The sequence below is a fragment of the Grampus griseus genome (genome assembly GCF_964374135.1).
Source record: "Grampus griseus genome assembly, chromosome: 19".
NCBI classification, from domain to species: Eukaryota; Metazoa; Chordata; class Mammalia; order Artiodactyla; family Delphinidae; genus Grampus; species Grampus griseus.
This window is the reverse complement of record NC_139013.1, coordinates 11,597,914-11,611,166: the sequence shown is the minus strand read 5'-3', so window position 1 is coordinate 11,611,166 and position 13,253 is coordinate 11,597,914. Positions and strand designations below refer to the sequence as shown.

The 13,253-nt window shown below is 57.8% G+C and overlaps 1 protein-coding gene across 1 annotated transcript in view; it reads right to left on the bottom strand.

The window, feature by feature from the left end:
* MEGF8 (multiple EGF like domains 8) overlaps positions 1-13,253 on the bottom strand; it is a gene marked incomplete at its 3' end in the record, with an annotated part of 41,580 nt that continues 28,327 nt past the window's right edge. The window contains exons 31-41 of the mRNA XM_082676333.1: positions 12,907-13,138; positions 11,622-11,745; positions 11,267-11,480; positions 10,898-11,112; positions 6,016-6,223; positions 5,663-5,822; positions 5,044-5,236; positions 4,392-4,562; positions 4,099-4,229; positions 3,467-3,599; positions 1-1,269 (exon numbers count right to left, since the gene is read on the bottom strand). Coding sequence (XP_082532459.1) covers positions 1-1,269; positions 3,467-3,599; positions 4,099-4,229; positions 4,392-4,562; positions 5,044-5,236; positions 5,663-5,822; positions 6,016-6,223; positions 10,898-11,112; positions 11,267-11,480; positions 11,622-11,745; positions 12,907-13,138 — 3,050 coding nt within the window. The remainder of the gene's footprint in view (positions 1,270-3,466; positions 3,600-4,098; positions 4,230-4,391; positions 4,563-5,043; positions 5,237-5,662; positions 5,823-6,015; positions 6,224-10,897; positions 11,113-11,266; positions 11,481-11,621; positions 11,746-12,906; positions 13,139-13,253) is intronic.

The following is a 13,253-nucleotide window of genomic DNA, read 5'->3' as shown; positions in this document are numbered from 1 at the left end:
TCAGAGAGACATGCTGGTGAGGTTGTCCTGGCTCAGCAGTCCCTTCCGGCCTGCACCAGCCCCGTGCCCACCGCCCCCAGCACCCCCGCTCCCCCCACAGTACTCATGCAGCCTGTGCCGCAGAGTGACAAGGGCTGACCCCAGGCAGGCGCCGTTGGGTGCATGGGGCCCGCCAGGCAGCTGGAGCAACAGGGTGGCCACGCCGGCCATGCCATCTTCAGTGGGCTCGAGGGTGATAGGCCCGGCTCGCAGGCCAGCAGTGGTGGCAGGGATGGTTGGTGGGCAGCAGCTCCCTCCCACGGGTCCCCAGGGCCCGCCAGCCCCCGTCAGCAGCAAGGGTGCCAAGAAGGGCTCAGAGCGGCGGAAGGCGGGTGGTGGGAGCCCGGCCGGCTTCCAGGCGGGGGCCGGGGCAGCAGGGTCGGGTGGGAAGCAGACGGTGACCTTGGCGAAGGGGCGGCTGGCCATCTTGGTCATTTCTTGCAGGTGCCGGCGCTGCTCCTGCCGCTGATCCAGGGCCTGCTTGGCCTTCCAGAGCAGCACGCAGAGTGAGAGGAAGAGAAAGAAGCAGGAGAAGAAGACGGAGAAGAAGACAAACAGGTCGATGTGGGCCTGGTCCTGCCGGAAGAAGAGCAGGCCCTGCGAGTCGGCCGAGCCATTAGCACTGGGCCCACTTGGGTCTCCCACGCCCAGCAGGAGCAGGTAGAAACGGCTGGACTTGAGGGTGTGGTGCTCGTGCGGGTAGGTGATGACCAGCCGGTCCCGCACGCCACGGACCACCAGCACCACGGATGGCTCTGTCACCGTCACGTAGGTGATCAGGCCCCGTGGCCACACCTCTCGCACTCGTGGCTCCGCTGGGGTGGCCGGCCCACCTCCGGCCCCAGGTCCCCCCAGATCCCCAGCCCCCCGGGGCCCACCGTCAGCAGGGGGTGGAGGGGCTGGGGGAGGCGGTGGCGGCTGGATGTGTACGGTGTGGACGCCAGTGTCGGGGGCCACACGGACCACGAAGGTGTCATAGGAGGTGGAGACGTAGAGGTCCACGGCGCCAAAGGTCACATCCAGCGTCAGGCGGATGTCCACATTGGTGAACTTGGGCTGCACGCCAAAGAGGACAGTGCGGCCGGGGCCCAGAGCGCGGCGCTTCGGCTCGTGGAAACAGTTGGTCTGGGACGTGGGGTCCAGGCAGTACTCCTGCTCCACGGAGATGAGGCGGTAGCACTGCTGGCCACCCAGCGGGCTCCCGTGGAATGACTCCCGGCACTTGGCACACTGCGGGCAGGGTAGGGAGTGGAAGCGGCCATCAGAGCTGAACTCAGGGTCCAGCCCTCCTCCAAGGAGGACTGACATTTTGTACCTACTGGTAAGTAGCCCCTGCCCTGGGTTTCCACAGTGTCCCAGCAGCTTCCTTGTGACCCCCCTGGATTTCCCTGACACAGTGTGGACACTAACAGCATCCTACACTCCAGCACTGCTGTTCCTGGTGTCACCCCAGTGACCAGAGCACCCTAGTGGCAAGGCCTCTGGAACTCTGAGGCACAGCAATGAAGAGCTCTGTTGAATCCTGGCTCTACCTCCTCACTAGCTGTGTGGCCTTGGAATAGTGACTTAACCTTGCTGAACTGGAGATTCTTCCTCGGTACACAGAGAGTAAACACTACTGAAATCACAGGCCCAGCACAGGTGAGCCAGCCTTGCCTGCTAGCCTTGCTGTTTCTGGACTATATTGGGTAGGTCCTGCCTCAGTGCCTTTGCACTGGTTGAGCCTCTGCTTGGATCGCTCTCCTGCCTGCCCCGCACCACCCGCCCCATGTCTGAATGTCTTTACCAAGTGTCACATTCTCACTGAGGCCTTCCTTGGCCACTGTATCTACCATTTCCGCTCCCAACATTTCCTAGCCCTCCTTTCTGCTTAATTTTCCTCCTTACTGCTCATCACTAACACACTACATGTCTGACATATTCATTTGTTGGTTGCTGGACTCCTCCATGAATTCCCTGAGGACAGAACATTTTGCCTGTTTTGTTCTCTACTGTGTCCCAATGCCTTGCACAGTGCCTGGCATATATTAGGTGCTCAGTAAAGAGGTGTCGAGTGAATGAGTTGGCCGGATAACAGCTATTTTGATTCCTGTAGTCCAGTGGAAACCACTCAACCTCTGGGATTGACCAGGGTCAGTCCAAGCTCCAAACCCAGCCAGCTGTCTGACCTGGGACAAGTCTCTGAGCCTCCTTTTGCTCTTATGACAGCTCACCGAGGCCCTAGCACAGCCTTCATGAGCCTTCCGTGTCTGTGCTGTCTCCACTGTATCTATGGCAGGCACTCCTTACATACTAACCACTACTGCTATCATTAGAAGGTAAAGAAACTGCTGTTTCAGAGCTACCAACAGAGCTGCTGGAGGAGGAGGTCTGAATTAAGCTCTGAAGCTGTCTGTTTTGACAAAGACCAATGGGCCTTTTGATTATGCATCAAGCAAGCAAAAATTCTGGGGACTTCCCTGGCGGCCCAGTGGTTAAGACTCTGAGCTCCCAATGCAAGGGGCACGGATTCGATCCCTGGTTGGGGAACTAAGATCACGCATGCCGCACGGCAAGGCCGAAAAAAAAAAAGAAAGAAAGAAAGCCAAAATTCTGGTCTTGGATGGAAATGTTAGGGGTAAGGCTTGTGAAGCTCTGTCGCCATTTTGGGCGTGGTCGCATCTTTGCCAGTAGACGGGTAGGGAGACTGAGGCGAGCAAGGGATTCTCTCTTCCTTCTGGAACTAGAGAGAAGGTAGGTGGGAGGGGTGGTAGGAGCTGTACTCTAAGGAAGGAACATGGACTATCCCCTCTGTGGGAGGTGAGCCTGCAACACAGTAACCAACCAGGCAGTCAGTACAGGGGCTCCAGGAGCCCCCCAGCTGAAGAAAGGGGATATGGACTCAAGGGGAGTTTGCAGATGGGTATTAATAATAATATGAGATCCCCTACTGGCCCCAAGTGATCAGGTGAGGGCCACCACTTGAGCGAAAACTTGCCTGAGAATGAAGCCAACCCAGAGGAGAGCAGAGTCAAGACCCAGGGAAAGAAGGGCTCCTGACTGCACTGTGTGAGCACCCGGATCTGCCCATTCCTCAAGTGGACTCCAGACCTCAGTTCTAAGAGCCAACACATTTTCTTTTTTGCTTAAGCTACTACGAGATGAGTTTTCTGGCATCTGCAGTCTCTAAGTTGTGACTATCCGTACTGGAGTCCGTCTCCTCACCTCCACCGCCCACAAGAGGCTCACTTCTGGGATCCCAGCAACGCCGCCCGGGGCCTGAAACTGACTAGGGCTCAGGAACAGTCTATCAAGTCGACCTTGATCCCCATGACCACTGATATCGGAACCACGTTGTCAGTCCTGCCCGGGCCAAGCTACCTCATCCCAGCCCTGACCTCTTCTGGGCACGGGGCCCTTGGCCCATAACTTGCTTCTCCAGCCGCACCTGGTATTTGTAGCAGTCTCGGCGGTCACTGGGGGAGCTGCCCTGGCACGTGCCCGTCTCTGTGTTGTTCTGACACGGGCAGCCTGTCCCGTCCTGCTCGTTACATGTGTCTGCATGGCCATTACACTGACATCTGAAGAGAGGGAAGAAGATGGGGGTTATAGAGCCCCCACGACCTACAGGGGCCCAGGCTGGATGCTGTAAACGTGAGCTCCAACCCATGAGGCCAGAAGAGGAAACTGAGGCTCACAGAGGTCAAGCCGTTTACCCCAAGGCCACAGTGTTGGTAAGTGGCAGAGTCAGGATTAGAACCCAGGATGGACGAACTCCAGGGCTTACTGACCATGCAAAAGGAAGGGGGTGGAACGGGGAGGCTGTCCTGAGGCCTCTCCCTCAGGGCCCTCGCTCTCTCTTTGCCCAAGAGTCTCCACCAGGGCTGCTCGGTAGCCTGCGTTTCAGCACTGGCCTGAGGGAGAGGGTCTCCCACCTGAGTCTAGTCCTTTGCCCCCAACCCGTGCCTCAGGGGATCTCAGCCTTTCCTGACTGAGGGCAGAGGACTGGGGAGAGGAGCCTGGCTCCCAGAGCTGTTCCTACTGAGCGGGACAAGGGTTCCCGGCCCCCCTTCCACGTACTTGGTGCACTTCCCGTCGAGGAGGAAGTAGCCATGGAGGCAGCTCTCACATTTGTCCCCATAGCTATTATTGTGGCAGTTCACACACACAGCCTCGTCTTCACTAGGCCCCTCTGTCACCCAGTTTTCGATCTGGCCAAGGAAGGACAGGGTGATCACAGAAATGCACGGACCAGCCCCTCCCCCCTCAGAGCCAGGAGTCCAGAGCCCGGCAGCCTCCTCCTCCCTCAGACTAGGAGCCCCCAGCCCCCTCCTCCTTCAGACCCAGGAGCTCGGGACCCCAGCCTCTTGCACCTCATCTGGATTCAGCGAGTACTTCTCCGGCTCCCTCCTGGCCATTTCAAGCTCCTTCCTGGAGACGCAGACCTGGCTGTTGCCTCGACAAAAGGCGTGGCAGGGCCGGCAGGTCCCGCCCCCCACGGCTGAACCCACGAACAGGGGGAGGCACTGCTCACAGTGGCTGCCCTGGAAACCAGGGACAGGGCGGTCAGAGGGGGTGAAGAGTCACAGTGGGTGTGAGAGCTGGGGGAAGGTTCTGAGAGCACCAGGGGAGGGCAGCAACAGCTCAGGCATTTGCCTTGGGCAGTCCCAGCCCATCTGCCATTGAGCCCTGTGCCTTCACTTGCACACCTCCAGTGATGGGGTTTCACTCCCCTTCAGCCCCAGTGTTGCGCTCAGAAAGCCCTTCCCCACAGGATCCCAGATGCTCCTCCACGGGATCCCCCTCCCTGGTCCAGTAGTAATTCTGTCCCGCTATCCAGGGCGGCCCTCTGTGGTACAGACCCAGATGGTGTCCCCAGGGTCCTCTCGTACTTCCTTGGGATAGGGCTAGGCCCCCTCCTCCCTGTGCCTAGCTCACTGGGGCTTGGAAGGAGGCTCAAGATGCCTGAGTGTAGGCTGAAGGCACAGAGGCCCGGGGCGAGGGCCTGAGGTCCCGGACGGACACCTTGGTGTGATTGTGGCAGAGCAGGCAGTGGTCGCGGGCCCCCACACCGGCGCACTCGCTGTGGCGGTTGCAGCGACACTCCGTGGAGCAGTTGTGGCCGACAAAGCCGAAGTGGCAGCGGCAGTGGTCGGGCTCCACGCATGAGCCGTTCACGCAGCCCTGGGCGCACACGGGGCGGCACAGCCCCGTCACGCTGCAGGGGTGGGGCAGGAGTCAGCGCAGGGTAGCAGGCCACTCCCTCCCAAAGGCACACCCAGCCGTCAGCACGGTCCTCACCGTGCCTCTGAGGCCACCACCGGCCAGCCCACCCTCTTCGCAACTAGTCCACCCCCCAGTCCGCTGCATCACTCCCCTGCCCCGGGTCCAGCCCAGCACCTCCTCCAGGGGCGATGACCCCCTTCCCAGGGTATCCTGTTAAACTAACTGACCAACCTTGCCCTCCACGACCTAGCCCCCGCCCTCACACCGTCCTCCACACCTTGGACTATGTTTTCTTGCGTCCCACTTTGATCCATGCCCCGTCGTCTACCGCTCCCCACAGACTCTCCCACCTCACGGTCTGCCTGGCCCTGCTCCCCTCAACCCCACCCAAGCCCCCACGTCTGGCCTGTAGCCTCACTTGTCCATGGTGTAGCCCGTCTTGCAGCTGCACTCGTAACCGTGGGGCCGGTCATGGCAGTTCTGTGTTTCATTGCAGTCGTGGTGCCCGTTTGCACACTCGTCCTCAGGGGGGCAGGACAGGAAGGCCCAGGAGGCCCCAGGTCGCCCACATGTCAGCCCTGGCACGAGGATACAGGGCTTCACTGTGGAGGCCTCTGAACCACTCGCCTAGCCACCCAGGCCCTTGCTCCCCCTTCCCCTGAGCGCCACCTGTGAGAGCCCCCGGTGGCCCTCCACGTTCCCTGAACCAACCCCACGTCAGAACGCAGACAGGAGCCAGCCCCACTCACCCCATCCGAAAACCCGTCTCACCATCGCGGGGGCCGCTGAGTCCACCCTCCAGGCAGCGGCCACCCCCATCCTGGCCCCCCCAGGCACACCAGCCACAGTGGGGCCGCCGCAGGCACAGGGCGCACTGTGTCGCCTGAGCACAGCCCAGGGAGCAGCTCTCGGGTCCTCGGAGCAGCCGCCCGCAGCCTCCAGCCATACATCGCAGGGGCAGGTAGGAGGGGCTCAGACACTACAGGGGAGGGGAAAGGGCAGAGAAAGAAGATCAAGCAAACACCTCCTGGGTGTCTTCCTGGATTGCACCCTCTTCTCAGAGATCTCACCCCTGCTGGCCACAACCGGGTGGACCAAAATGGACATCAGCTGGGGTCATCACATTCTCCCTCCTCGGCATTTGTAACTAGAAGTTCAGACCAGAAGTCAGGCTAGGGACATCCTTGAAACTAGATTGTGTAGACTAGGGCTGGCTGGGCCGTTTGGATGAACAAATGACAGCAAATGAAGAGAACAGAGAGAGGCAAGAAAAGAGCAGAGACAGAAGGAAGCAGAGATGAGAATCACACACCCCAAAGACAGGGAGACAGGCAGCTTTCCAGGCTCCACCTCCAGTCCCTGGTAGGGCCTGGCTGCACTTTCTACCTGGGTCACAAGAGGCACCACTGTGTTGGTATAATGAGCCCCTTTACCAACCTGGCTTGGGATGCAGCTGTTTCTTACAATCAAAGAAAGGCAATGATCCCAGGTGGAAAAAGAAACAAGCATCAGGAGGGGGGTTGCCAGCCACAGCCTCTTAGAACATGGACCCAGCTGCTGGGGCAACAGGATCCGCCCACCCTTGGCTGGGAAGTTGAGGAGTCCGTGGTCAGGACTCAGCAGCTCACACACCATCACTTATTGTGTCCTGGGACCCAGACACAGTGCTCAACGAGGTTCACACTCCTGGAAACTTACCTCAGTGTATGAGAGCATTTTATTTACGGCTTGGGCCTTAAGTAAAGTACAAGAGGAAAGAGATTAGTCTAGGCTGGCTGTCTGGAAGCACTTAGGAAGAAACAAAGCAACCATGCAGTCCTGAAATAGAACACCCTGATAGCTGTGGCCGGAGCTCTGAGTCCCTATGGGTTACGCCGGTGATGAGCCGAGCCTGGCTGAACTGCCACAGCCAAATTCTCCTCCAGGTTAGGCTTCCAGATCTGAATTTAGCGCACCCCTTGACAAACAAGAGGGGCAATCTGGAAGGGGGCCAAGAGAAGCCGAGGCTCCAGTCTGCTCAGCACTTTCTGCTGGGACCCCCCCAGTGGCCAAATGTGATGCTGCCCAATACCATAAACTGCATTTCCGGTGTTCCTGGAAGAGATGCAGGATCCTAGCTCATCTGCTGACATATGCCCACAGCCTAGCAAAGTGCCCGGCGCAAGGAAGGTCCTCTATGAAGAATCTGGTAAAAGGACAAAGGGAAGGAGGGAAGAAGCCAGCCAGCCAGCCAGCCAGCCAGCCAGCCAGCCAGGGAAGGGAGCACCTTGTTGTCTGCCCCAGGCTCTGAGGCCAAAGGCATTTAGAAGAACAATGCCTGACTGTTAAAATAAGGCTGCCCTTGAGCGAAATCACAATAGGTCTGGTCTGCGCACCTGTTATGATTGATCTGTGTTTTTAAAACACCCGAGCCAACAGTTTTAACTGATTTTCCCAGAAATCAGAAGATCTGGCAGCCGCCCTCTGACATTCCCACGCAGCATCAGCTCCGCGCTCTCCATTCAGCCGCCCCACCACCCCCTCCCGCCTCACACCTCCTGAGCTGCCTGCAGGCTCTCTGGTGTTGCCTTCCAGTCCCTGGGATCCCAATAAAAACAAATAATGGAAATCTCAATAATATTTAGGGAGAACGTGTATCACCGGAAGGACCCCAGGCTTGAGGACGAGAGGCCTCTGCTTGTTAGAGGTGCCACCGCAGGGGACCTCTGCCCTTGCAGCCACGCCGAGAGCCCTACGGGGAGCACCCCCCACTCCCAGCCGCTGCACTGACCCTCTTGGTGTGACCCAGACAGCGGAGACTGGGAATCCTCCCAGTGGGTGGAACATGGGGATGTTACTGAGTTTTTACTGAATAGCAGGCCGGGCTCCACGCTCTACATACATTCTCCCATCTAACTTGGACGACCTTCCTATGGGACGGTGTGGTATGACACAAAAATGTATCTGGCCTTTGTCCCCAGTTCCTGGTACTGAGCTACTAAAACACATAGGGGTTCCTGAGCGGTGGGGACGTCTTTTGCTGTTCATAAGGGACCCCTTTTACACCTGAGTTTATGCTTACGGGGTGACTTAGGGGAGTCAGCCGAAAAACCAAGTGATTAGAGCCCCACCCACCCACCGGGGGGTCAGGGGAGAGATTGAGCTCTATAAAAACACGTGAACCATGAGATTCAGGGGACTTCCCTGGCAGTCCGGTGGTTAGGACTCTGTGCTTTCACTGCTGTGGGCTGGGGTTCAATCCCTGGTCGGGGGACTAAGATCCCGTAAGCCGCGCGGCACGGCCAAAAAAAAACAACAACAACAACAATGCGATTCAGAGAGCTTCCAGGTTGATGAGTGCATCCTCTGGGAGGGCGGCATGTCCAGTGAAGGCATGGAAACTGCATGCCTTGCCGATTCACCTCTTCTATTTGGCTCTTCCTGAGCTGTATCCTTTATAATAAACCAGTGTGAGTAAGTAAACGTTTCTCTGAGCTCTGTGAGTCATTCTAGCACATTATCAGCCCTGCAGAGGGGATGGTGGGAACCCCCAATGTACAGCCAGTTAGCCTGGATTTGTGACTGCCATCTGAAGGGGGAGCAGTCTTGTGGAACTGAACACTTTAACCTGTGGGATGTGACTCTGATTTCACGTAGATAGTGTCAGAAATTAACTGAATTGTTGAACACATAGTTGGCATGCAGAGAACTGGAGAATTGGTTGTTGGTGTTGGAAAACACCCCAGACAGGGTCTGTTGACAGCACTCCTATTTTACCAAAGACTCGTGTAGGCTCTTGGGTTGTGAGATGGTGAGTAATCACACCTCAGTTGGGTCTTGCACAATCTTGCACAATAAAGATGAATGAGGATTAGGGCTTCCCTGGTGGCGCAGTGGTTGAGAGTCCGCCTGCCGATGCAGGGGACACGGGTTCGTGCCCCGGTCCGGGAAGATCCCACATGCCGCGGAGCGGCCGGGCCCGTGAGCCATGGCCGCTGAGCCTGCGCGTCCCGAGCCTGCGCTCCGCAACGGGAGAGGCCACAACAGTGAGAGGCCCGCATACCGCCAAAAAAAAAAAAGATGAATGAGGAGTAGACAGACTCACAACTCTGGCCCAGTGACACTGTTTCTGGATATGACAGCAGTAGCTGAAGCTTTCTTATCTCCTGCTGGGGTGGGGCTGGGGCTGACTGCCTGTGTCTGCCACTGGGACAGCTAAATCATGCCAGGCAGAGGCATCTTTGGTTTTTTTGTTTTGTTTTGTTTTTCAGCCGTACTGCACGGCTTGTGGGATCTTAGTTCCCTGACCAGGAATTGAAGCCGGGCCCTCGGCAGTGAAAGTGCGGAGTCCTAACCACTGGACCACCAGGGAATTCCCCCCAGAGGCGTCTTTGGAATGGACCTTATGAGACAGCACGCACTGGGCAGCCAAAGGGTGGACTGTACCTCCCCAGACCATGCCCATGTTCAAGAATCATCTCTCTAGACCATAGCCATAGATGAAGGGTGGGTCTGAATGGCTGTGTCAGAAGCAGTGCTCCTTCCCTTCCCTGGCCACACCTCACTGGACCACGGCTGGACATCTAACTCGTGAGCTGAGCTGAAGTCTTCCCTGAGAATGTGAACTAACAGAAGAACACAGAGATGACTGTGGTCTCTGGAATTAGAAAGTCACATAGTGACTCCCCTGGTGGTCCAGTGGTTAAGAATCCGCCTTCCAATGCAGGGGACGCGGATTCGACCCCTGGTCGGGGAACTAAGATCCCACGTGCCGTGGGGCAACTAAGCCTGCGTGCCGCAATTACTGAGCCCGTGTGCCACAACTACAGAGAAGCCTGCACGCCGCAACGAAGAGCCCACAGGCCGCAACTAAGACCCAACGCAGCCAAGTAAATAAATAAATATTTAAAAAAAAAAAGGAAGTCACACAGACTGAGGGTCAAGGTCTGCCAGTCGAGGTGGTGTGTGTTGATGATCAAGCCGAGAGAAACCAGAGGATGGAGACGCGCAGAAAACAGCTGAGATCAGAGACCAGGCGGCCCAAGAAGGATGAAGCAACAGTACTTCCTACCTTTCAGACAACATCAAATACCCCCGGTTCCTTATAATAACACCAGCTCGAGTGGGTTTCTGTTTCTTACAACCAAAACTTCTAAAAGTAGAGAGAGAAAGAGATGGAGGAGGAAAGTGGAAAGGTGTGAGAGGGAGAAGGGAGATGGTATTGAGTCATGGGAAGGATGGGGCAAGGAGAGCTTAATTGAGAGTTGGAGAGACACCAGGGCTGAGGAGTCAGGAAGGGGGTGCTGGGACATGACGGGGAGACTCACAAGGCAAGGAGAGGGACTTCCCTGGTGGTCCAGTGGTTAAGACTCTACGCTTCCACTGAGGGCGCGGGTTCGATCTCTGATCAGGGAACTAAGATCCCCCAAGCCGTGCGATGTAGCCAAAAAAAAAAACCAAAAAAAAAAACAACAACAAGAACAAGGCAAAGAGTGAAGAAAGAGATGTTGGAAGAGGCGAGAGAAGAGAAAGTGGGAAGAAAGAGAAAGTGTGATGGTGGGACCAGCCCTAAGGAAATGGAGGCGGACGTAGGACAGCGGCGGCGGGGTTGGAGAAAGGTCAGTGTGCAGCAGGGAGGAGGGCCACAGCACACCCCGCTGGGGGCAGTCAGTACCTGTTGGAGGCTGCTGCTCCAGACACAGTGCTGCCAGCCCCCGTCTGCACCCTTGGAGTCCAGGCAGGAGGTGCAGTTGGGCAGGAGGTGACAGGGCGTGGGGCAGGGCAGGGGGGGCGATGATTCCACCGGCATCGGGGACACGTTCAGCAGAGAGTGGCTGAAGCACGTCCAGTCATAGGTGGGCTGCACCGAGAGGATGCGGCGGGTCTCCCCTGGGGTTGGGGGCACACGGATTAGAAGCAGGTCCGGGCCCCCAGCCCCCTCCCCTCCTCCTCCCTCAAACCAGGCCCCTGAGCCCCTTGCGTCCTTGCAGCAGGAATCCAGGCCCCCAAACTCTCCTCTCGGGGAGCAAGCCTCAGGGCTCACCAGTCCTCTTGAACTGCCGCGTCCACATGCACTTGCCCTCCCTTGTGCACTGCTTGCAGTCGGCCGCCCCACACACGGCCTCCGAGCAGTTCCCAGCCCAGAAGACCTCTCGCTGGTTGATGCGACAGTCATTCTCCGAGGTGCAGGACCCATTGCGCCCGATGCAGGCACCCTCAGGGCAGTTGGTACACCACTTACAGCGGGGGGCAGATGCCTGGCGGGGGGATACGGGCTCAGCGGGGTTGTCAGGGCCCCCAGCATCCCTCCAGCCTCAGGTCTTGCCACCCAATCCCAACTGAAGAGCTCAGTGGTGCCTGAGCCACACCCTCTTCCTACCCCCACCGCCATCATTCACCTCTCCATCTCCAGGCTGCAGGGTCCGGGGATGGCGGGCCAGGCACTCACTGCAGGTCCGCAGACGTCGACATTCCTCGGGGGAGTGGGGCATTGGAGAGCAGGGGGGACCACCACAGCCCAGCCTGGGGAGACATGAGGTCTGGCTCATCACATTCAGCCAGGCCCCACTCTTCCTCCTCACCCTCGCCTCTTCCTGGTGCCTCGTGGACACCGTCCTGCAGGTCCCACATATGCACTCCCAAGTGCTCTCAGCACAGGCCTCCCAAACCTGCTCCTCCCCAACTCACTTGGTGATGGTCCCACGTCCACCTATCACCCAGGCCAGAGACACTGGACGATATCCCATGGCCTCTTGGCCCTCCAGCCACCGAGGCCTCTGCCTCCTGAATTCTTCTCTGACCATCCCCTCCTCCTCCAGCCCTGCAGCCCCCGCCCAGTTCAAGCCTCCCCCTTCCAGGCCTCCACCTGCAGCCTCCCCTTGCCACCCCCTCCTTCACAAGCCTGCCCCTGCCCTCTCCTGCTTAAACCTTCTGTGGCTCCCCATCACCCACAGTGGAGGGCCATAATCCCTCACTCAAAATCCTTGAAGGCACAACTGTTTCAGAACTTTCCAGGTTTCAGAAAAGCAGTGGGTGTACCCGCTGTTACATAATACCCCTAGCAGAGTCTGGGGGAGCACCCTAAAAATCAAACCCTTTAATATTCTGTAGTAAACATGGTGACACATCTAATGGGACAAAATAAAGCCCGTTAGTACCCTCATACCACGTTAGTAGCCTCATACCAGTGCAGGATAACTGCGCAGTCAAGTTAGTTTGTGCTAAACCTAGGACAGCGCCTTCAGCCTCCTGATATGTTTGGATTCCCAAACTCCAGACAAGGAGTCTTGGAGCTGGACGGAGCGCAGTTCAGCCAGGCACCGGAAGCCCTTTCTGAGCTGACCCACCCACCTCTCCAATCTCATTCTTCCCCAGCTCAGATGGTTTCTAAAATACACCAGATACAGCCCCGCTTCTGAACCCTCATGGTCTAAACTTGACCGGTCATTTACGGCCCAGTTCAGACTCAGCTTACTCCAGCCCACAAACAGGGCTCCCCACTCGGTGAGGTCCCCTAGCCTGCCCCTGCCTGTGATAAGCTGCCCATTTTCCCGTGTGAGCTGGTCTCCTAACCAGACCACACCCTGCTGAGGCCTCCCCCACAAGCCTGGCCTAGCACAGAACCCACTTCGGAGGGCACCAGTACCACCCACCCACCCACATGCTGTCAGTCTCCATGGTTACCTATGGGCCTGGTCCCCGGACAGGCAGGCCCCATGGCACCAGGTACAGGCCCCAGACTGGTTACAAGCTTCGGGCGAGGGCAGCAGGTGGCAGGGGTCAGGGGGCAGGGTCAGGGCCAGCAGGCGGCCCAGGGCCACTCCCCCAAAGCCTCCTGAGATATACAGGCGACCCCCTACCGCTGCCACAGCGTGGGCCACAGACTCCTCCATTGGTGGTCCCACAGAGGCTGGGCCTGGGGAAAGACAGAAAGTTCAGAGAGAGAGAGCAGGAGACTCGAGGAAGAGATTCACACAAAGGTACCAGTCAGAGAGGGATGCTGAGAGAAGAGACAGTCTAAGGAGAGCAGA